Source organism: Aythya ferina (genome assembly GCF_964211825.1).
Source record: "Aythya ferina genome assembly, chromosome: 4".
NCBI classification, from domain to species: Eukaryota; Metazoa; Chordata; class Aves; order Anseriformes; family Anatidae; genus Aythya; species Aythya ferina.
The window spans coordinates 11,383,503-11,408,898 of NC_140300.1; the positions used below are offsets into that span (position 1 = coordinate 11,383,503).

The 25,396-nt window shown below is 36.9% G+C and overlaps 1 protein-coding gene across 4 annotated transcripts in view; it reads left to right on the forward strand.

Moving 5' to 3' along the window:
• The window catches only part of AFAP1 (actin filament associated protein 1), a 117,723-nt gene that overhangs the window by 57,956 nt on the left and 34,371 nt on the right, over positions 1-25,396 (forward strand). For all 4 annotated transcript variants that reach the window (XM_084517063.1, XM_084517065.1, XM_084517064.1 and 1 more), the window contains exons 4-6: positions 12,111-12,219; positions 16,332-16,543; positions 19,493-19,672. In XM_084517063.1, the coding sequence (XP_084373189.1) occupies positions 12,111-12,219; positions 16,332-16,543; positions 19,493-19,672 (501 nt within the window). The remainder of the gene's footprint in view (positions 1-12,110; positions 12,220-16,331; positions 16,544-19,492; positions 19,673-25,396) is intronic.

The window sequence follows — 25,396 nt, forward strand, 5'->3', positions numbered from 1 at the left end:
TATATATGAGAGAATATTTTAGTGGTAAGCACTAGCAGAAATGCTTACAAAGGGAAGGAGCCTGTGTGTCCAAGGAAATGATTATTCCTCTCAGCTCCACTCTGGTTGAGGAAATTTGGATCAACTTGCCGAAGAGAAGGCAAAAAATCCCCTGTGGTGAAATAAACCAAAGAACAGGTCACCTGCAAGAGCTGTGGAACTGCAGTCCTTGGCAGTTTTCAGAATTAGAGCAGCAAAAGCCCAAGCAACTTAATGCTGTATTCAGAGATTGGCCTGTCTTGTGGAGATCATGGGTCCTAGCCAGTTTCTTATGATTTTAAGGACCAGCTTTTCCTGGATCAAGTCTTATGAGAACATTCATGAATTAAGAAATGTAGAGTTTTAAAGTCCAGAAAGAATGCTTCTTTTTTTCATAAAGTCCTTGGTGCCCTTCTGTGCTTGGTCTCTTGGTAAGAAATTCCCTGCAGAACAAGCAGCAGTTTAAGTTCTTAGTGATGTTTATATGTTTACTGGCTGCAAATTCAATTCCTGCAGTTGGGAGCAGCTGTCTTATTAAACAGTAAACTATGAACAAGTTTTAATTCTCCTCTGTTACCGCTCTGTTACTATTTTAGATTTGAAGAAAACATTTGCAACATATTTTTTTATTTTTTTTTTCAGAGAAGCATATGCAAATAATGGTCTATCCTGTTGAAAGGTTAACATAGTCTTAGCCTTAATACTGATGAATTATCCATCTTTTTATTAATTTGTGGAAAAGTGTATGTATTGATAAGGACAGTCTAAAGCTGTACCGAGGAGGCCTTCATTCGTCTGAGGCATGAAGTAGATGTGCAGTTTACAGATTAGCAGTCTGTCTTCTCATTATGGAGGCAGAAGACTCCAAAAAACTGAAAGCATTCTTCTTCATTTTAATGTGTTACTCTGTTTTTGCATCTCTGCCCAGATGTTTAAGCAGCTTCCCTATTTCATAAGCCAATAACAACTTGTGAAGATAAGTACTAACTTATCAGATCAAACTCTTGGCCATCCTTTTGAAAGTGAATAATACTAGATACTGCTGAACAAATTAAAAATAAAAAGGGATGTTATATAAAATATCTTAACCATAGTTTGTTTCTAAGTGCTGCCAGCTGCTGATTTGTGACCTGGAACAAGATTTCTTTCTTTTTTAAATTTCAATTCTATGTAATGTAAAGAAGTATTCTCAAACCATTATAGAAAGGGAATGTTTGTGCTAGAAACATCCATTTTGAGAGCCATACATATTGTATCAGAATTCAAGTAAAATGAATGTTAGAAAATCATTATGCACAGATTTGAGTGGATGCAAAAGTGGTCTTATTAATATGCAGGGAAACCTTGAGAATCCATTTCATAGTTAACAGTGCCTGAAAATGATTTTTTTTTCTTTAATTCAAGATGCATGTAGCATAAATTACAAGGCAAGTTGTTGATGAGAAGGAGGAAAATTATGCAAAATACACATGACTTTGAAATGTAGACTGTAGGTTCAAGCTTCATAAACTCAAGCCAATTGAGTTCCTCATTCTTTCATATTTGTGTAGGTTCAGTTTAATAAATTGCCTCTGAAGAGTCAAATTGTTGTTCTAAAGACAACTGACCTACATTTCCTTTCTCATATACTGACATGAAAATTCCCTTAAAGTTGGTGCTGCTTCACTGAACGAAATGTAGTGAGGTATGAATTTGGTCCAGTAGGTCACTGCTGTTTTGCAGGAGTTATATTCAGTTTGGATTTCAAAGTAACAAAAATAGTTCTCTGAGATACAGTGATTAATTAATGTGGAAATTGACAGAATTAGAGATGGTTGATCTGGGGCATGTTCTTGCTATTTTGAGTCTGACAAAGTGGAGTTGGGACATGGCCCTTCCCTCTGACCTGAGAGTAACACTGCAGGTCCTTCCATCTCGGCATCTTGGTGGAGTTATGAAGCTGAACTGTTTTTTTTGTTTTTTTTTTTTTTTTTTTTTCTGTAGTGGTGGAAGCTCATTTTGGCCACTTTTCCTGTAATCCTATTGATGCTGTCAGGCAATGGTGGTCCGTGCCTCCATTTCTGGTGTTGGTACCACTTTGAGATCAGCTGGAAAATGTTCCAGGCTTCTTTTTGTCTTCTGTTATCCAAATATAGGTTACGAGTGGTGTTATTTTAAGACACTATGAGATCATAATTTGTGAAAGAGATGACAGACTGCTGTTGTCCTGCAAAAGATCAGGTGGAGCCAGAAGGGAAGGGCAAAACTATCAGCTTTTTGACTTTTGAACACTGGTGCAAGCTCAAACCCCAATTTGACTGTTAAAAAATTATCCTGAAGTTATGTTGAGACAATGGAATTGATTTTTTTTTTTTAAACCTTTCACTGCTAGAGGCTTCTTTGGTAGACCCTCATTATAATTAGATATGACCAGAGACTGTTGCATCATCTTTCTTTTTACACCAGGCTGGACATCCGTGATAGTGGCTAAGATCTATTTTTCCCTTCCATTAAAGCTCCTGCATAGTGATTTTTAATCTCTTAATCAACAGGCTCCTAAAAATGGGTAGATGATGCTGTCAATCTCTATAGAAATTGTACATAATTACATTGCTCAGTGACACCGATGTCCTGCCTTTCATAAAGACTTTTCACAGAAGAAGAAAGCCTGGAGAAAGGAAACCATTGGGCTCACCTGAGGATAGGAAATTCTGCTCCAAGGTGCCCTTCTTCACATTGCAAGTTAGAAGTCATATTACATGTCACCTCCTTTTGTCGACCATTCAGCACAGAGACCAGGTTCTTCCAGTTGGTCTCAGCCTCCGGTAGAAACACAATATGCTGCTGGAACACAGCAATTTACTGGAAGTGGAAATCAATAACTTTAAATAAGCTATGCACTGTTTAAAATCTAAGTTTTTAGCACATCAGTTATTGAGCATGCTGGAAAATTAAAGTTTCATTTACACCACTGTTTCTTTTTATGGCACTCAAGGGATTGTGCATTCAAAAATGTTTAGTCTGAATTGATGTTTAAGCTTTTACTTATGTAAAGATGTGTGGGTGGGAAGGAATTCAATCCTCCTTAAAGTAGTGCCAGGAGCCAGAATTATGTGTGGGCAGGTGCTGTGCGAGGTTTCCTTTTCAGATCTGTAAATAGACCTGCATATTTGCTCAGGCCAAATCTTTTATCAGTTTTGTTATTATTCATCAGCCTATGAACAAAGATTATAAAATTCATTTTATTTAGAGACATGTTGTTAATATTTAAAGTGAAGTCTCCAGTTATTAAAATGTGTTAAAGCCCAGAGAATTTTCCTGGACTCAGTGGGCTTTGGACCAGGTCTTAAAATCCAGGGACAAAATTGGACCTTACATGTACTTGAATAAATCACATGCTCTCTTAGAAATTCTTTGTCTGTATACATTCCCTTGCCCACATCTGGTCTAGCAGACTTTCTGTCAGGCTTAGAAAGCACAAATCCTCCCATGCTTTAGCCCATGCAGACAGCTCCTTCAGATGGCCAGCAAAGTAAAAGCTTCAGATAAAAAACATGACCATGAGAGGCATGTCTGAGTCAACTCTTACTTGGATATGAGAGAGAAGATCATCTTTTGAAATAAAGTTGAGATGCTTCTCCATTCTTTTAGCCTGCTTTCTCCCTCTCCAAATCAGCACTCACTTTTATGATATATCCCTGCAGTGAAAAGACAGGCAGCAGTGGGGGATTTGGAGCAATAAGAAAGTTAATACTCTGTGTGTAGCCCTCACAGTGCTGCCAGGGTTTAATAACTAGGATCCCATCACTGCGCTATCACCAAGTTGCCTTGAAGTCCATTTTACACTGAGGCAACAGAATAATATCTGCTATGTCCTGCTGCTCTGACGTGCCGGAGGAATACTGGCATAAATTATCCACAGTATGACAGTGACAGAATACTTCTAGCCTCCAAGCATTTGGTTGTCGTAGTACATCTGACATTCAGTGATTTCAGCACATTGTGCAGTCCAAGAAAATCAAATACGAACAGCACCCTTAGCTCTTTTGCATGATTTTCACAGTAAAATTGGATATATGTTTTGTTTTTCCTGGAATATTGTCAATTTAATAATTATTTAACCGCAACAAGTGTCCAGCAAGATGCCAGAACCCCTGTAGATATAAATCAAAAGCATAGGTCATCTTCCTCCAACCCTTTCTTGCAACATACACAGTCACACTGTAGGAGTGTTTCATATAAATGGGCTTCCTATTGAGGAGAAGTGATATGACAGCCCCCCTTTATCTGGCTGCCTGTCAGGTATACTCTCAGATATTTATTAGAAAATGCTGAAAGGAAATAGCGTCCTTGGAGAAGAAAAAATCATCCTGAAATCAAAAGGATTTTTAAGGTGATATATCATCAGTTGTATTAATCATTCTTCAAACAAACAAACAAAAAGTGCCAGTCTTCAAGATTTTCTCAAATGTGCAGTTAGGCTTGTGACAGCAAAAGCAAAAGGCTTGTGTACCAGGTGGGTACTTAGGAATCTTTGTTTCATCTTGTTTTTTTTTTTCTTCTGATACTGGAAATCAGTTGTTATTCTTAGTACTTTAAAAAATAATCTTAAAATAGTGTTGGCTTTGGAGCTTTTTTTCCTCGTAAAAAATTTTTAGAAGCAAAAATAAACAATTCAACAAGAAACTCAATTGTTTCTTTCAGAGCTGGCCAGTAGCTTCAATCTGAATGAACAAGACCTTCAGTAATGAAGGAACAACTAGAAGGTCCTTTTTGATTATTGCGTCCAGTTGCTCTTACTGCGGGTAATTAACACATAAGCTCTTTCAGAAACTTAAAATCTATTTCTTACCATTTTAGGTTTCTTTAAACCACTATTTCAATTCAAAAGGCTGTTCCACCATGTTCATTGTCAGCCATTGTCCTTATGTCTAAGTAGGTTTTTTTTCCTCACTTTGGTAAATCCTTTGTCATTTGAAATCACAGTCATATTCTTCTCAGGTTTCATTTCTATACATTTCATGTAAGACAGGCTCTGTTAGTTTCTGTTTTGAAGTATAGTTTGATCCTGCTGAACTAGTTTCCATTATCTGTATTTCTCCTATGCTCTAGTTTCATATTCTAGTTTGACCAGAAGTGACCAGAAGAGCTGTCCTCAGGGCATGATTTCATTGTGGAATATTTCCAGTGTTTATATATGTGATTGAATAAGGAATAAGCCATTGTGGTTTTTTTGTTTGTTTGTTTGGTCTTTTTTTGGTCTTTTTTTTTTTGTTTGTTTATTTTGGTTGGTTGTTTTTGTGCATGTGTTGATCTTCTCTTGCAGGACACCACATTTGCCATATCCATTTTCTCTGGATAGGGTTGGTGTATTATTGTTGATTATTTATATCACATTTGCAAATGGTATCACAGAAAAGTTTTAGTTACAACAATTCCCTTTATAACAGTGCCTTTTTAACAGTGACCATCACAATATTTCAAAGCTTTCTTGATGTCTAATCTGACAAAATGACTGTGCCCAACAACCTTTACCTAGAATTTGCATTTAAACTGGATGAGCTTTTTGGGCTTAGAGTAGGATGGAACTTTTTTACACCAGATTCTTCCTATGATCATTGTGAAGCTATATGTCTATAGCTTCTCTGTCTATACTAGATGCTCATGGTCTTTGACCTTTGTAAAAGGAAGTTATGAAATTAGGCCAGTAAGTACCAAAGTCTCTCGTTTTTGTTTGATGCAGTTTAGGCCCTTAGAGAATATTGCTCCAGAGGAAATGGTGTTTCATTATTCACAGTGCTGCTTGTCTTGTCTGCACAAGCACCTGGATGAGCTTATAAAGTGGAGTAGGAAGGTGACTGGGGATTAAGGTACTTCTTTGAGCTAGAATAACCACCTCTGACTGAGGGCTCTGTGCTGCTTAAATTCAGTTTCTTCTTTCTCATGTAATACACATGAAAATGTTTCTCAGAATTAATTAAAGACCATTTCTTGCTACACCCAGACCCTTTGCTCGATATGAGACAACTTTTGTTTAGTCTGAGTGACAGTTCCAAATAGTTGTGTAATAATCTTTTATTACAGAATCTGAATGAAACAGAAATACCCTGTTTGTGTTTCTGCCTCATTCTTTTTTGCATTTTCTTTTTATTTCTTTAAATCTTCTGTTACTTACATGGGGTCTGCTGTTTATTTTCACTTCTGCCTTCCATAGATTTGGGGTGAAACTCTTTCTATGGTTCATCCTGTGCTGCAGTTTTCTCTGTTTTATTTAATATCTTAAATATCAATGAATTAAATGCAAATTAATTAAGTAGCTCTGGTCCTGGTGTGATTCCTGTGTAAGTACTCTCCAGACAGTATTCAGATCAAATTGTGGAGCCACAGGACGCCTTGAGTCATTCTTTAACTGTGACTAAGTCTGTTCAGATCCTTTTCCCATCATCAGGTTGTGGTTTTTGAGGCTGGAATCTGTAGTCACTGTAAATACTAATCACTTTTCCAGAGATACCTTTAATTAGATATTCACTCCTGCGTCAGCAGGCGCACTCCTAGGCAGTCTCAGACATATTTCCACTCTCAGGAGCAATGTGCAAAGCCTGTACCTTGCTATTTGTCTCAAATCTTCCGCTGTTCAGAATCGTCCTGAACACAAGCTTTGCTTGTGCTTATGTTCATCCTCTGCCTGGTGGTCACTTCCACTAGTACGCAATCCTGCACCTGATTGCTTCTCTGAGCACATTCATCTCTTCTGTATCTGTAAACACCAGACTACCAAATGCCATTGGCTGATAATTTTGCAGTAGTAAAAGCCTTATTTCATCTTGGAGACAACTACAAGAGCCTCTTACTACTCCTTACCAGTCCTATGAGCCACACTTGTTTGTTATGTGGCTGGCTGGTTTGCTGTCCTTTGTCAGATGTGCTCAGAGTCTGAAAAGTTGAATTGTTAGACTTTTTTTCATGTTATTTGGCTCCCAGTTTCTTAGGGTCTAGATGACAACCTGAAAAATTGTCAACCTTGAAAACCGAAACCTTGGAATACAAGGCTGTGGTCACATGAAGAATTCTCCTTGTCTTCTGCATCTTTGCACTCAGGCTAATATTTCACTTCTGCACAGCTCAACATGCTCTTAATATCCCATGTAGTCAGCATTTTTGACCTGAAAAATCCATGGTCCATCCACGTCCTCAAGTGCTGGCAATAAACAGCAGTTTATTTTTAGTGCCTTAGTGATTCTGAGTTTTTCTAAAGACTTTCATACCAAGTCCAAGTGTGTGGTGAGTACTCATGCCCAATTTCCAGCCTTTACTGCGGTGTGATGAAGCCTCGTTGACATGTACCGTTAGCAATTTTGCCAATTGTATTGGTGCTCAATTTCTCAATTTGTTTTGACATCTGGACATTCACTTTTTTTACATCTGGGGAGCGGGATCATAATTGCATGAGCCCTCTTCCCCCCCAGACTGAGGATGCCACAGGGCTGTACGGAGGTCAGCTCAAAGCTTGCTCTGGCACAAATGGCACGTGCATGTGTCAAAGACTTTGCTTGAAAGCCCACATTTGCCTGCTGCCTTCTGAATAGCTTTATTATGCATCACCAGTGTGTGACCACTCTTCCAGTGTCATGTTGCTGCTTTGCAGCATTGAGGGGTAACGTAGCAGCTGGCTCTACAGTCCAGCTGGATCTGAACTGGTGGCTGATCTAATAACACATGTGTGAGCATGGCTGTGGAATTGCTGGCAGCCCTTGGCTCCAGCATGGGTGTACCGGCAGTCTTTTCCTCTGTTAAAGTCACTGCTTTTCACAGTAAACTTTCACATCTTAAATCATTGCATGAACAGAGGTGTTTCTTTCTATTTCCTATATAGTGTAAGGCTTCATTGGGGTGTAAAGTGCTTTTATAACCTCAAACTGTGGAGGATGACATTTCTTTTCCTCTGCCTTTTATACAACTTTTCACATTATATGCTAGTGTATCCTCAGCAGGTATCAGATAGACTATCCCTAAAAAAAAAAAAAAAAAAAAAAAAAAAAGTTATTACCTACCTTGGTAACCCCTGGACAGAAGAGGGAAAAGAGGGAAATGAAGTATTTTCTATCCTAGGATAAAGAAAGAAATAGTTCATTTGTGGTCCGTGCAACACAGAAGGGCAGGTGGAGAGGTAGACCATAATAGACCATAAAATTAATGTTTCCACTAAGTCTGTGTCATAGTATCTAGTAGAATAGTGAGTTTTAATGTCCAGGTAAGTATTGCTTATTTGGAGATACTTTTTTTCTTTCTCTGAGCAATCTCTCCTGTAAATTGTTTTTGGGCATCCCATGGACAACCCAATCTTTAGTGTCTTCAGAGATCTCAGTTCTGTAATATAATTATCACCCCTTATGAGTCTTCATTTCAAATAAACCATCTCTCATTTTGTCTCAGACCCAGCTCCTGTCAAACATCTTTATCTGTTTTTTCAGTGTCACTGGTGTTATTCTGGGCAACAATATCCCACTCATTTTTGTCCCTTTTCCTTCAGTGATATAAAAAATAATGTTTTTTGTTTTGTATTTTTTTTCTAACTCAGTTCTTATTCCTGTTATTGAACAAGATTATTTGTTCTTGAAAGGCAGCATTCTCTCATTTTCTTCCCTGTGGTCTGTTGTAAAAAAATAAAAGCAGAAATTTTTGCTAATGCTTTCTTTGCAGGTTGCCAGGTCTTTCCTCCTGATACCAGTCAAACTACACATGTTCTATGGTTGTTGGTTTTTTTTTTTTTTTTTTTTTTTTTGAGACTTAATCCTTTTATATGATATGTAAATAGTTTAGTGTTTTTATGGACTTTTTATTTTCAGATAAACTAATGAAAAATTATTCAATCAAGAATTACTCCAGTTCATAATTCATAACTTAACCACAGGTCTTCCACTGAAAAACTGCCAGGTTAAAAACATTAGGCAATACAACTATCAATAGTAAAATAAGTAAAGCACTGTAAATATTAAGTAATATCAAAATGCTCATATGTATTTTTTATATTTCTGGATGCTCAAAGATATACGTGTTCCATAGCTCCCCGAAGATGTAGCTGTTTATGATACAGATTTGAATGAATTATTTTTATTTTGTATTTAATCTGTTGGATTTTCTTTCAATATTAAAGCAGCCTGCTTTAATCAGAAAGTATTCAATGTTGGATATTTCTGTTTCTTCTTATATATATATATATTATTTATTTATTTATTTTCAGTGAAAATGAAATCTTTTTATAATTGTTTTCAACTTTGTTATAGCAAGCACTGCAAAATGCATTTCAAAACCAAGGGCCGGTTAATTCAGCAATGGATTCCATCTGTGTTGACATTGGCTGCACAGCCCAGCCCGCCCCAGCTGCGTGAAGTAACTGGTGCTCCAGCAGGGTCGAATTCAGACAAGCACCATTTGTGTTTCATTTCCTTTTTTCTTTCTTTCTGAATAACATTTTGTCTAAAAACAAGTATTTTTTTTTCCTGATCTTTATTGGAACCTCTTATTTATTTCTGGTAAAAGATAGCTTTGAAACCTTGGTGCTATGTCAAGTCAAAATTGGATGGGTATTTCCTGGGTGAATTAGGTTTAATAATGATAGGAATTTCATATATCATCTACACACCTGGCAGGGAAAATAGTTTAAGGCTAGACAAAGATATGTTAATATATCTGTCCTATGAAAGGGGTGGTATGAATCTGCATTGCCCCAGGAATAAGCCTTGACCCTGACTCACTTGAGCAAGGCTCTGCCCACCTGCCTGAAAGAGGAAAATGCATACTCTTTTGAGGAAGTTCTCCCTATTGTACCCAACAATTCAGGGCACACAGACCTGACTGTGTGTGTAGGTGTGTAGGGTAAAATTCACAACGTGCTGTCAATTTTCCAATATTAACTAACATGTAATATTATGTAATGTCCCTTACGCCTGTTGCACAGCAGCAGGTAACCTTGAAAGGCTCATTTATTTTGTGATGATGTGCAGATTTGCAATTTGTGTTTTTTAGCAGAATCACAAGGAATCTACAGTAAAAGTTGTATTTTTTCATCATTTTGCTTATTTGACAGATAATTTCTCTAGCAAAACTGGTCTGTGATGAAAACTCATTTGGTTCACACTGCAGATAACAGTAATTGCTGTCTCTTAACTGTAATTGACTGTGACATACTAAGTTTGCTACATCATTTGATATAGAAATAATATTAGTGTAAATGTCAATCCAGCCAAGAATGTTTGTGTTTAGGCACAAATCAGTTCATTAGTCATATGGAAATTCTTGATTTTACTGGGCAGCTTAGTGTTCAATGGCAAGTTGGTGCTCAATCTTCTGAAGTACAGATTTATTCCTTGCCTTTGTGCCAACTGGGAATTCATAAGCATGTACCCGTGAGGCAGAATAACCTACTGCATATAAATGTAACTACAGAGCGCTCTAAGACTGGTACTACTCATCTTGCTGAGTAGTTGAGAATTAGGTGTCTGGCACAGTTTAGTCGGTGTCGAGGTGTCTGGCTATGAAATGTGGAAAGACGAATCCATCCCTGAAAGTGCCAAGGACCTAATTTCAAAACAGTCAATGTCACATGTTATTAATTCTCACGTCCCTCTCAGGTAATTATAGGCCTATAGCCAAAGAGGAACATAGTCACTGTGCCTTCACCTATGTTCCATGGAAAAAGGATTTCTGCCTCTCCTAGACTATTCAGCCCACCTGAGATCTGAACTGTGCTCTAGAAACGTTTGTCCATAAGTAAAGCCCACGTGACTAATTTCTTACTTAGATATCTCTGTTTTCCTGATGTTGAGTGGATCAGTCCAATGAAGACAAATGCCGTTACATCTATTTCATTACATGACAAAGATGTATTCAAAAACTGTTACTGCAGAAATGAGACTCTGCTTACAAGTTACATTTTTGTAATAATGCAATAAACCACTGGTATTGGAAAAAGACTGAAGTATTTCCTCCAATATGAATATATGGATCTAAAAACTTATGGCAAATATGAACGTGTTCTATAAAATGCAGTTGTTTTGGTCCTTGCTAAAGAAATAGAACAGTAAAGTCATATGGAAGAAGTCTGAGTACTAAATTTACTTTTTTACTATATCAACATACCCGTAGTTGGTCAGTTTTAAATTTAAAACAGGCTTATATTTAGAAAAGAAGCATTTCAGAATTTGACCTGGTATTTGAAATATTTATTTTATCATATAATAGTTTCTTGATGTTCCAAGCTATTCATCATTTGTATAGTTCAGTTTTCACCAAGTAGAGGTACATTTTAAAAATTAATGTCTATATTAAGAATTGGTTTGCCATTGAAAAACAGAATGCATCATTAAAACATGGTCTAGGTTATCTATCATTGATCTCTGCCAGATCAGGCTATTTAACTTTTCTAAACTGTACAACCAAAGTGATGCTTGCTACTGTAATATGAATTATTTTAGATGTAGAATACTAATAAATAAGCCTCAACACTATAAAATGTCCTATGTATGTAAATCACTTTGGTACATAGATCCTTTACATTTGTAGTCCTTAAATAGAGAGAACTATATCTTTTCAACATGTTAGATTGTATAGTATTTATATCACTGAAGGACATCAGTTGAAGTACATGCAAGAAGGTTCTGCATCCTTTCCATGAACAGAGGTAAAGGGATTGGCAGTAATGATAGGTTGTGAAGTGTATCATTATGTTTTGAAGCATAAATAAGTCACTTCACATCTTCAAATCTCAACCTCTACTTATTACTGTTTAATTATAGCATCATAAAAGGAGCTTGAGATTTAGGTCATAAAAGGAGCTTGAGATTTAGGCTTTTTTTTTTTTTTTCCTTCTAAATGCTGCTACCCTTCATGTCTTACTCAAAGGTCAACATCTAATTCACGCCTCCAGAGCCTTGGCTTTAGAGATAGTTAAAGATATAGTTACATAGTTATATATATAAACCCAGCAGCTAGTCCTGACTATATGTATATATGTGTTACTTGTAAACTGATAATGAGCAGATGTTTCAACGATGTTTATTTTAACACCTTTAATTGTTTTCTGATTTTTTTTTTGTCCTGTTTTCTTCCTTTAGCCACCAGATAATGGGCCTCCACCATTACCAACATCTTCCCTTCCTGAAGGCTATTACGAAGAGGCAGTGCCACTTAGTCCTGGGAAGGCTCCTGAGTACATCACTTCCAGTGAGTAGTGTATGCAGATCAGTTTCAGAACAAATGCTAATTCTAGTGTCCTTCGGCTTTTTTTAGCGTTCAACAGCTACATCTCTTTTAGTGCCATCGTAGTGTGTCATATGTGTGGTTTAATTGTCCTCACTGCCATAGGTTGTTTTAGTGTGCACAGCTGTTTTGGTGTGCACAAACAAGGCTCCTTTTAGAGGAAACTAAACCTGGAGCTCCAAGTTAGGTGCACATGTGTTTTGACTGCTATTGGAGACAGAGAGTCCGATTTAGCCATTAATCCTTTGGATATATTTGAAGCATGAATATGATGGGGACGTTCTTACCAGGGATCCAGAGTTCGGATTGTCCGGAGTAAAACCCTCTAACCTACCAGTAGTGTAAACGTAGATGCCTTAGAACTTGGTGTTGGTCTGCAGATCTCCTGGTATGTTCCTATTGCACTGAATTACTTGCCAAAGTACACAAAGAAAAAACAAAAAAAAACTTTTCTAAAGTGAGTAATTATTGACAGGATGTGATCTGCAGCATTTCTGATGATGTATTGTGGATAGGGATAAATCACTCATACTGGCTCCCATAAGCCATGCCTGATGAACATGTCACTATTACAGTGACTAAATATAGAACTTAGAGGCATGATTTAGTGGTGGACTTGCCAGTACTAGGTTAAAAGTTGGAGTAGATGATCTTAGAGGTCTTTTCCAGCCTGAATGATTCTATGATTCTATGACTGTTTAGTGCAAAAACCATAGGGTTGTCTCCCAGCTAAATGCCAGAACTTCATTCTGTAACACAAACACTCTTTACCAAATACCACTACTTATCCAAAGACTGATAGCACTTAAGAGGAGATACGATGAGAACACTGATGAAACGATGAAATGACTGCTGTGAGAATGTACACAGGGTCAGTCAACCCAGTTAACTGTCACTATGTACTAACAAATTGAAAAGATTTTCCTTTTGCTGCTCTTTTTTTATTAGATAGGGTCATTTATTACTTGTGTGTGGCTGATTTATCACTAACAGTTAGTTTTTTGTATTAAAGGGATATCAGCCCCCATTTTATAGCTGTTTTTATTATTTGAACCAGAGCAAATGAACAAAATAATATCTCTGTCCTTAAAACACATGCATAGAAGTCACCTTGGAACATTAATTATTCATTTGTACACTGTGTGGCAGGGAAATTTGTCATTGTGCATTAGCTCTAAACATGAAAAAACAAACCAGGGTAGTTGGCAGCTCTTAATTTAACGTAGGAAATTGAAGGTAAGAAAGAATTTTATATAATGCAAAGTAATTACAGGAATTTAGCAGGGCAGCAGAATCACTCCTCTCCTCATGTCCTCCCTTGGTGGGTGGACATGATGGGTGGTCCTGCTATACCCTGTGAACCACTGACTTGTGTTTTGTCATTAAACATGAGCCATGCTCAGGCAGAAAAACATTAGTAGCACAAATATTAATAGCACTGCTAAAGGATTGCCTAGGAAAAAATATGGCACAGTATGAAACTGCTGTCTTATTGTACTTAACAATCAAAACCCATAAAAATATTTAGGATATCAGTCTTAAAAGTTCATTAGTAATTCTGCAATATAAATGTATATATATATATACCCAGATATCTAATGCTTTTTTCTATTGTAACTTATCATCTGCCCTGCTGTGATTTTGATGTATATTCTTATGTCCTGAATTCATCACCTTTTAAAATTTACATTAAAAGTTACCCATTCTTCTTTATCCATAATGAAGTTATTTTTAAATTCAATATTCCATTAGCAATTTATCTCAGTTCAAGCAAAACTTCCACTGAATCTAGTGTGTGTGGTAATTAAAATAACCCAACAATGCACTATATTAACCTAAGATTATAACTATATTAACCTATAGACTGATTGATATAAAGACCATTCCAAAGAAATGTTAAAAATATAAGAACTGCAATAATAAATTGTTAAATAACTGTTGGCATAGATGTAATTAACTTCAGTAAATATTCCCAGAGTCTTTTTGTAATATCATTAGTAACAAGGAGGCTTCCATACCATAATAGAATACCTATAAATGGTTAAAGTCAATCAGACCTTATTGATTAGGCAAAACTGCTTCATTTTGGACAGACCCTTTTCATTTTTTTCCTACAAAGTCTCTCCTTTCTCACCACCACCACCACAAGACCCAAAGAGTGTGTTTACTTGAACATATACACAATAATATCACGTGCAGAGACAGTATCTTAGGTAGTGAGATATGGTAACACTACTCTGGTGGCATTTTTTCATTTAATTGGTAGTATATAATATTGGCAGAGTACTATCTGAACAGTATTAACATATCTCACTGAAAGGGTTGTGAGGCACTGGAACAGGCTGCCCAGGGAAGTGGTGGAGTCACCATCCCTGGAAGTCTTCAAAAGACGTTTAGATGTAGAGCTTAGGGAAATGGTTTAGTGGGGACTGTTAGCGTTAGGTCAGAGGTTGGACTCGATGATCTTGAGGTCTCTTCCAACCTAGAAAATTCTGTGATTCTGTGATCTCTGTATACAAGTAGTAACTTGTTCTGCTTCTTGTCAGCCCTTACAAATTTTGAAGTTTCAGTACGATCTTATTGCCAAAAGTGGAACAATATCACAAGTGAGGTAAACAATGGTTGTGGAAAGGGAGCAAACATTAAATGAACATTATGACAGTGGTGTAGCTGCAACAAAAGTTCACTACTAAATCTAAAAAAGAGATGAGGAAGTTATGTTTGGACACTTATGTATTATTTTTCTTGGAAAGGGAGAGGGTGAAGTTAAAGATGAAATGCTTTATGTGAAACACTACCAGTTCCCAGAGGGAGAGCAACTCTAGGTTTGTCTGTTAGCCCATCCATGCCTTTGAAAGAGGGCCTTCCCAAAGATGATGAGTGACTAGATCTTACATCTTCATATTTGGTAACACCACATGAAGAATTCTTCCTCTAGTCCAAACAGGTTGGCATTCTACTCTGTGTTTGAGTTTGGCCGATGTACTGCCAAACATTTCCTGATGTTTCTGTATGCATGTTTGTGGATAGCCACTCCAAAAGGAGGTCAGAGGGAGAACATTTTGGTTTGGTTCTTGTTTTGGTGTTTCTTTTTTGTTGTTGTTGTTTTGTTTTCGTTTTGTTTGTTTGTTTGTTTTTTCTGCTTTTTGGGTAGAAAGTTAGAAGAGTCTGGTGACTTCTACCAAATCTTGCGCGTTCTTTTAAACAAATATGAAAAAAAAAATGCTCTGGAATAAATGTTTTAAAATCTGTCAGTTTAAACATCTAATCTACATTTTTCCATCTGTCTCTTGATTTTTCTAAAATAGGTGAAAAAAATGTTGTATTTTCCTATTGATAATCATCTGTGGCATTTACCACTTCCCCACATGGAGCTGCCCCAAGCCAAATCCTCCATAGTAGAATTGACCAGAAGACAACAATTCATTTTCAAAAAAAGTTTCATGAGCTTGAAATATATATATTCTCTTTGAAATGAAGATAAAGTATTCTATATAAGCTTTGTGAAACCACAAATTGTATCAGAATATTTAAGCTTGATTTGGAGTTGCAGATATCTGGGTATAACCCATTGTGACTCTGCACGTAGGTAGGGACTGTTTCAGAATGAGCTCTCCAGCCATTTGATCTCTTGTTCCCTTCCTAGTTGCTGCAGGTTTCCCTTGTGTCCCAAATTGTGTCCTAAATATCTAGCTAAAGCAAATAAGAGATTTTCTTCCTTGAAATATTTGGATGAAATTTCAGCTATTGAAAATATTCCAATTGTTTCTTCTCCATGAGAATGGAGAAGCACCACCTAAAATTGTAGCTGTTTATTCCAAGCTCATTCTTTCAGTTAAAATTCCCAAGGCATCAGCACAGGTCTTCTGTAAAATTTCATAATGGAACTGCATCTTTTATTCAATTAACTTAATGTAGTGATATTACTAAGCACTGAAACAGTAGTTTGTTGATGGCTGACATACAAAGGCCTTAACTCAAAAGGAACCCCGTTGAGTTTTTCAATTCTTTCACTATACTTCATGGCTAAATGTTTTAACTTGACACTTTTATGAGTAAAAATCCTTTTCTTAAAGATTATGACTCGGATGCCATGAGCAGCTCTTACGAATCCTATGATGAAGAGGAAGAGGATGGAAAGGGGAAGAAAATGAGACATCAGTGGCCTTCTGAGGAGGCCTCTATGGATCTGGTGAAGGATGCCAAAATCTGTGCCTTCCTGCTTAGAAAGAAACGATTTGGGCAATGGACCAAACTACTGTGTGTTATCAAAGAAAACAAACTACTGGTAATTTTTATTTTTATCTGACTATATTTTCTTTCTACCTTTTAGATGATGTATTTATTTTTATAGGAATTTAGGCTTTGGAATATGTTCTGCAAACAGTGGCCAAGTCTACAGTAACCTTACCAAAGATTTCGGTTATGATTTACCCAAGAATCAGAGAACCACTGTAATTATAAGTGTATCATGTAGCTACACAGATTTTTATTGCACTTAAACCCGGTCAGTACCCTGATATAGGAAAGAAAGTCTACCCTATTAGCTTCTACTGTATTTAATTTGAAAAAAAAAAAAGCTGAAACTGTAAATCCAATCTTTCATTCCCTGTGGACCAAAAATCTCATAGGGAGCTTTGTGTATGAACTGTTGGATCAGACTGCTGGAGAGAAAAGTCCCTTGTTAGACTGAGAACTCACTTGGCAGCATATGCTGTTGTAATGTATACACTTTAAACTAAACCTACACCATCTGTTCTGCAGTAATTACAGATGCAGTATTCACATGATGCACAGCTGCATTATAGAAAGGAAAGAAACAAGTGGATGTATTCTCTTAAGCAAATCTGTTATGTTTCTTTCTAATTGCAGGCACAAGTAAAAGATTCTGAAAGTTAGGAAATTATCTGCTCATAGAAGTCTTTTTGTTTATTGAAAAGAGTCTAATTAATGGAGACATTCATTTCTGTGACATTAAAAGCAACCTAAGGCTTACCATAATAAATCGTTTGGAGTCTTAGACACTCCCTGTCTTCCTATCTGGTGTTTGCAACAGTTATAGCTGTTTATGTAACTAGTATTTACTGTAATATCCCAAGTATTAAAAGCTGGTTAACAGATGATAGAACATTTTCTGTAGAATCTCATAATTCCATACTAGTAAAAGACAGCTTAGGTGTGTTTGTTTACAAGTACATTCATGCTTATGGCTGTGTAGGAAATAACAGGGTATGAGATAGCAATATCTGGGTAAGAAGTTTCTGAAAATATAGTTGAAATTCATTTCTAGTTTCCCATGGTTACAGAGGATTTAATTTTTGCATCCAGCTCTATTTAAGTGATAAAAGGAATGTTGAATATGATTTGTTTTGTATTATATTGTTGTAATGCCATTATCCTTAGCCCACATTTTTATCAGCATATACCAGAATTGTGTGAGATTTCAGGACCGTCAGATAACAGCTTGAAGAGAAAAAAGAAGAAAAGAAAAAGGGAAAGAAACAGATTTTCTCAGAAGTCACACAGTATTTCTTCTAGAATTATGTTTGTTGTTCTATATAGAAATCTGTTATTTTTTTCTCTTTTCATTTCCTTTAGCCACGTGTGCTCTGAAAAGCTTTTTTCTCTTTATGCAGAGTGTCTTTCAGTAATTCTATAACAGGGATTAAGAAAATAAAAATCCCAGTAGGAGTCTAATGACTAAATTACACAATATTTGTTTATTGTTTGAAGGAGATATGAGATATGCAAGTAAAACAAATAAATGTTCTTAGGGATTAGAAGTTGCCTGCATAATAATGCGGCTGTCATCATAAAATATTTTAATTTGAATTAGACATTAAGAATAACACTTAGTAGGGAATTGTTTTTCATGTAAAGTCACTTATACATAAATACTTAACTTTTAGTAAATACTTAACTTTTATAAATAAAATTTCTAATTAAATGTAAATGAAAACATATGCTATTGATTGCTTCTTGAAGTGACTAATGCTATATGTTTTCAAGGTTTCATAGCTTGAAAACTTAAGTTTTTTAATGTTGCAAACTTTAAATCTATGACCAAGAAATTTTGAGTTAATTGCCCTTGGAGAGGAAAGGAAGATCATGAATGTTTTGCAGAGAGTGGCTCTATTTGTTCAGCCTAAGTTGAAGTGTTTATAACCTCTAACAGTTACTGTGCTCCTGACAATTGCATCATGCCATGAACACTGCCTCAGACATGTAAAAGTCTTTATGTTCTTTCTCCGTTCACATTTATACTCAACTATTCTATGTATGCATATACTAGTCCATGTTTAATATCAGATACTGCTTTAGCCTTCATGCTTATTTGTATCACTAAAAGCCCAATTTACATTAGTATATAAAATTACTGGACATTCATACTCACAGTTAAACCTTGCTCTGTAGTCTGGCAGTCTGTGACAGCTTTAAAAAAATGAGCTATACTGATGTGTTAGAGGATGGGACTAGGTCAACAGGACAAATGATGCAATGTGAAACCCTGCATCTTCAAATCACCAGTTCAAAAATAGAGTGAGTCATCTTTGATACAGCACAAAATGGCTGTTCACTGACAGAACTTTCTACTTGGGGAAAAATCACTGGATAAATCACACAGTTTTAGGCAGGACCTTAAAGGGTAAACCAACATTTATGTGATTTTGTGCAGTAACTGATTAAACCAAATTAGTTGAAAAACTACAGTCCTGTGGTTTTTCCCCCTGTCCAGACTGCAACAAATTTTGTTACTTATCTCAACAAGGACAGCTGAATAAGGCATCTGCCTTCTCTTTTGCGAAGGCAGCATGTGAGCACTGGTCTAGGTTTGCCTTGATACGCTGAGATGTTGCTGGAGGCCAGGGTAAGCATCTGGGTTTGAAAGTTGTTAACTGTACAAGTGTATACTGCTGGTACATGTGAACAGATATCCAAAAGCACCCTCTTCCTACCTGATGGAGTTCAAGGTTGAGTCATAAAGATAACACAGAAGAAGCTTAAATGCCCTCCATATGTTGTACCTGCAATAAAAGATCTCTATTAATGTCTGTCTGGAAGCAATTTTGGTTTACAAAGAGGATGAAAAGAAATGCAAAGTTAGCATTGGCTGAACTCTGGGGTATGTGGTAAAGAGTTGTGTTGAAAATATTAAAAATAGCATTTCTATATAATAACAGCTTTCCCCTAAAGGTCACAAAGGTGAGATTTAACTTTTGACCTTTGCATTTTGCAGTGTTACAAAAGTTCCAAGGACCAGCAGCCCCAGATGGAGCTGCTCCTGAATGACTGCAGCATCACGTACATCCCCAAAGACAGCAAAAAGAAGAAGCACGAGCTGAAAATCTCGCACCAAGGAGCAGATGCACTGGTTCTGGCAGTACAGAGCAAAGAGCAGGCGGAACAGTGGCTAAAGGTAAGAGGTGACTTCTGACCAGGAGCTTTCTCACCACCAAAGCACTTCCATTGCCTGTTCATAGCTTTCAGGCAATCTAGACCACTTAAATCCCATCCAGTCTGGGACTGCAGAAATCCAGACTTAATGCTCGGGCCTTGAAGCAGCTCTTTGGGCAACCATAATCTCAGCACTACACAGCTGCTGTGGGTGCGTATGTTTTTCACTGCTAATTGCACAATAGTCTGGCAGCAAGAAGGGAGGTGGCAATTCCCTTCCACTTACATCTCCAGCTCATTATCTGGAAAGCTTTGGTGACTCAGATTCCCTAACATGAAGGGAGCTGGCACCCAGCTTGCTTTTTGGAGTGGTGCATAAGCATAGCCGACAAGGCTTGTCTTGCAAAAATTCAACATACCACCGTCACAGATACCATTTTTTAAACAAGATAACCTTGAGGAGATACCTGTTTGAATTGTTCTAGAGGGAGAAAAATTATTCAGCTTCTAGAAGTCAATTAAAGTTGGCTGACTCTCATTGAGCAACATATCATCTGTTACGGTTTGTTCTGGGAAGGCAGAATTCTGAGAAATAGGATTTTGTCATCTTCAACCCTTTTCTGTTCAGTGTCTGAAAATGTCGAAAATCCTGGTGCAAGGGCTGCAGTTTTAGATCCCAACCAGATTAGTAGTATTTATACTGGACTTTGCCAGTTTCAGATATGGAGGTCAGTGAATTAAGTAGTGTGGGAAACTATCACTACATTTTTAGTGGCTTGATTTAAGAACTTTAAATCCAGCCTTTTGAATGCATATTAAAAATCTGAATGCATAAGACTCATCAGGCATTCTCCATGCTGTGCTCTGATCTAACCTTATATGGTACTTATGTGCTAAGAATAAATTGTATTTTTCCAAACACAATTGAATTAAACACGTAGGAATTTCCTGATGACAGTTTTTTTCTGTAGAAGCGGAAGACATAAAATGCAGCTTAGGAGGTATGACTTTCTGCTGTGGGCTAATTGACCAAGTGGAAAATTAATCTGTAATTTCCTATTTTGCAATATTTGAATATACCTTTGGGGGGTTTGCAGTATGTCTGCTTTTGGTTTTGACTGGGAGTTTGTGTCTTATCTTAAAAATGCACTTTGTGTTGTCATTTTAGTGGAAAGTAATCTGTATTTGTTAGGCTTCTTCTAACACCAGTATCTTGTTTCAATTTTTAAAACATAGTAGCATCCAAGGGTCCTATTAATTCACCTAGAGTTTCAAAAATACTGATTGAAATGAAAAAAAAATCATCAGTCATATTCTTTTCCAAGGGAATTCCACTTCAGTTAGATCATAGTAACTCCACCATTATTTCCTGTCTTGTTCTAAACTTGGGCTTAGTAAAGCTGAATACATTGGCATTTATCAGACTTTCATAAAAATTGTTGGGTTTCTGTTTTGTTTTGTTTTATTTTGTCTTTAAAGCATTCTTCACACAGGCAGAGCAGTGCTAGGTTTTTCTATATCCCAGATGCACTCTTGCTATTTAAAAAAAAAAAAAAAAAAAAGTTTTGCACATTGCATGTTAGCACAATTGTGTGTGCCAGGAGTGAACGGCTGGAAAGTATGCTATCTGCAAAGCACGTGGAGACAGTCTGACAATACTTTATGTAGTTTCTTCATGCTGCAAAGCTCTCTATTAATAAGCCTCTCTCAACTACATGGCAATGCTACCGTACGCTCAACTTCCAAGTCCTCAGTGCTGCTGCATCACTCTCCGTCCTGTACAGTACAAATTACCAGTGCAGCAGCTAACCAAAAATAGTTTGTGCAGCTCTTGCAACAGCTCCAGGGTTTTCAAGAAATGTGGCTCTTCAGAAAACAAGAAGCATTCGTTCTGTGTTTTTAAAAATATAAGATTTTTTTTTTTTAATTGCAAAAAAATATATTTTTTTCTTCATGCATCCCTTACTTAAAATGAGCTTCTGAAACTCATGTGTAGATTTATGTAGGAATTTCTTATACTGAAGAAGAGATCACTGTTTTGTCTTTGAAGAAGTGGTATGAGCTTCTTCTGCCAGTGGGGCATGAACTCTCTGTCCCCACAGCTCTCTATCATCTATGCATGGTTTCTGTAGGTAATAAATTCTATTTTTAGAATATTTATTCTAAAATATAAATTTATATCTGATTCAGGCACTAATGATGAGAAGGGTCTCTGCATCCATACTTTCTAATCCTAACACACCTCCTCTGCCAAAGATACTGTGCCAATACATGCCAGCAGAGCCAGGTTATCACTTGGGAACGACAGGTTCTCATGAGGAAATTTGTGTGTAAGTATCAAATTAAAGCTTTACTCTTGAGCCTGAAAAGCTCAGAATGGATTTGGAGGCTAGAATTTCCCGTGAAAGCTAAAACAGAAGATCTTTTTAAGTCATATGTAATCAGTATAAAATACATTTACTTGAGCAAATAATTTTAAAATATCTTTTGGAAGACAAGACATATTAGAAGTCGAACTGAAGTAAATGCAGAGTATTTTAGACCTTTTTTGTGAAGATGACACCAAGAAAACAGCTGATAAAGCTACTGCAAATTGAAGTCTAGACTGGAAACCACAAAGGGAGTTTCAGGTTTACCAGTTAACAAATGTGTGATGAAAAAAAAAAAAAAAAGGATAGACGATGTCACCAAAGAGCCTGTCAAGATTTCAGAGCATCGAGTGCAACTAGTATAAAATCCAGCCTAGAGCTGAGATCATATCAGTAATACAGTGTGCAACATTAAGTGGTGGAATTTTCCAAACTTGAGTCCTAAAATGTTCCCACAAAAATGTACATGAAAAAATGTATGCAGTTACACACTCTGACCCAAACATAAGCTTTTTCCATGTGCGCTTGAGTATATGGGCATCTGTGTGCACTTTTGTGCATTTGTGGTCAAGTGAGGTCTTAAATCTTCCTGTTTGTCTCAGCACATCCAACAGACCCACAGAAACTACACACTTATTTGTCAGGATCCCTGGGACATGCTACATTAAAAATAAAAGGACTACTAAGAAGATTACAAGAAGATGCTTGTTTAGTGGCTTCATTCATATAGATGAATGTGTTCTGTGTGCAGAACCTTCAGACAAGGCCACAGAAAATTGCTCCTAGTATTAAAAATACATGGATGCCAAAGAAATTAAGTTCTGAAGCAGCTTCTTGTAGAAGACCAGTGGAAGAAGGATGTGGTCATGGTGTCCAGCCCTAAGGCCTTCCCTTCCTCCTAGCAATGCCTCCTGCAAAAATGTATTTCTGATCTATCATTCATCATTTATCTATTGTGCATCAGAGGTAATTTACCATTTGGAATCCTGCCCTTGATTTTCTTTGTTTTTCCTAACATTATGCACCCTTGGTTAACTGTTTTTGTTTATGGTATGCAGCCATTTTGCATCATCTCTTCATTTTAGGGCTTATAAGAAAGAAAAAAATCAAGATTGTATCATTCAAAGACCCTGCAACACTCCTCAGGAGAGTTACTCAGGTTGACCTACTCAACTTCCATCTCAGATAATTGCATGTCATCTCCAGTAAAAGTCTTTGAAAAAAATCTCCTTTTGCACTACACTGAGCTTAGTGAAGGAGCCAAGTAACTTCTGTGCTCCAGTCTTAATGTGGACTGAGTTTTACTGAAGAATAAACTACTGTCACAGCTCTTTTTTTACCAGTTTAAATCAGTATAAGTTTAAACCACAGTTTAAATCGGTCATATGGGCTTGTGACTGTAAACATTGTGTGCTTGTTTTTAGTTTCTATGGGAATTTCCAGCCGAAGATCTCAAAAGACTTCAAACATTACTTTCTTGGCTTAAGTAATATTCCCTAAAGAGATTATTATCTGTATGGTGTAGCTGAGTGAAGTTAAGTGCCTTTAGAGTGACTGATAAAGTGTTAGGGGATGTATGCCCAGTACAACTGATTTCCATATAGTGCTTGTTGGTTTACTGGTAACTTCAGGAACTCATGGTGTCCCAGGGCAGTCAGGCTGGGTTGATTCTGCACCACACATCACTGCCAGCAATGGAGGCATCACCTGGAGGTTCAGAGGGCTGAGCTGCATGTCAGAGCTGTGGCCAGACTTACTGGTAGGATTTCTTCTCACGCACTTGGAAAACAGGAATACCCTGGTTTGGCTGCGGGGCGGCCAGTGTCCCCTTGAACCACTGTATTTGTATGACTGGCACCAATGAAAAGAATGTTACTTTAAAAAAAAGGCAGATACAGTACGTAATACTTAAAAAAAAAAAAAAAAAAAGAAAAAAAAAAGGAACTACAAACATCATATTTGCTTGTTTTTTTGTGTTTTTTTTTTTTTTTTTTCAGAGATAAATTTTCTTTACATTCCTGGCTAAGATCTCAAATACAGGCTGTTAAGCTGTTGCAGATCTCGCAGCAGAATCTGTGAGGGCTGTGACTTGGTCCCCTGCTTTCACCACTAGACAGTATTCCTTATCTCTCCAACTTTCATCTTGGGATGGCAAATTATTTATACCATACCCAGCTCAGATTTATGGCCTGAAATGCAGCCTGCATTTCCATGCCACCTTGCAGGGGCAATGCTCCCCATGCAGTAGCGATGCCTCCAGCCACCCTGTGCCTCCTGCCCTGTCTGGTCATATAGGACCAAAGTCTTTGTGGTAGTGATGCAGGAGAAAGGGTACGGGGTTCATTTTGTTCAAATATGTCAGAAAAGTATTTTTAAGGGGATATTTTTAGGCACTAAAGGCTTGCTGACTACTAGTTTGCTGGAATCTCATCCCCAGTTTACTCAAATGGCAATAAGACAGAAAGGTAAATCTTTTCAGGCTTGAGGATGTTTTCCAGTACACAGGGTAAAGTATGTTTCTTTTCAGGATTTATAGCATTGTAAAGGTGAATAATTTATGCTTTTCCTCTAATTTCTGTAATTTCTAAATTACAAATTTCATGGTAAACTCCATGGGGTATCTCTTCTACTTCTCAGTAAAGTGCTATTAAAGCTTTGGTGCTCTGTTAAAGAGGTTAAGATTGACACTAACATACGTAGTGAGTAATGAAATTAAGCAAATGTACTTCAAGAAATGATGCAAAACTATCAGTTTTAGCCCTAAGTACTTCTGAACTTACTCACTTGTGATGTTATTCCTTTCTCTGCCTGGCATGGGACACAGTGGCAGTCATTAAATTCCTGTGAGTTTAATGAAAACAGGTACTGGGTGTACAAGAGTTGCTATATGATCACATCCCTGTGGTAAGCACAGTTTGTGCCTGAACTCATCCAATGGTATCTACCAAGACAGAGGTTCACAAGCTCCTCAGACAGAAGGGGGGCTTTCAGTCTTATTCCTTATCAGGTACCAGAGAGATTAACCACAACAACCCAGCTGCAAACTTAGTACTTTTACTCAGAATTTGCTGGTCTCCTTTGTGGGAGTGTATGGTTAGCAAGCAGTTGACTTTTTGATTTTACTTCATAGCTCATATTTTTTTTAATGATGACATCATGTTTGAAGGTAGCTCAAAAAATCAAATTTGATTCATCTGACTTTGCAAGTAAAAAGAATAAAAGTAGGGTAAGTTATTTTGCATGCAGTCACAGTGTCATTTAAAATAAAAAACAATAATTATATAAATTTGTAGGTGAACACTGGTATGAAGGTTTTATAGTAAACTCTACTGCTTTTATAGTAAGGTATTTTAAAACAAAGAAGTATTCCAGACAAA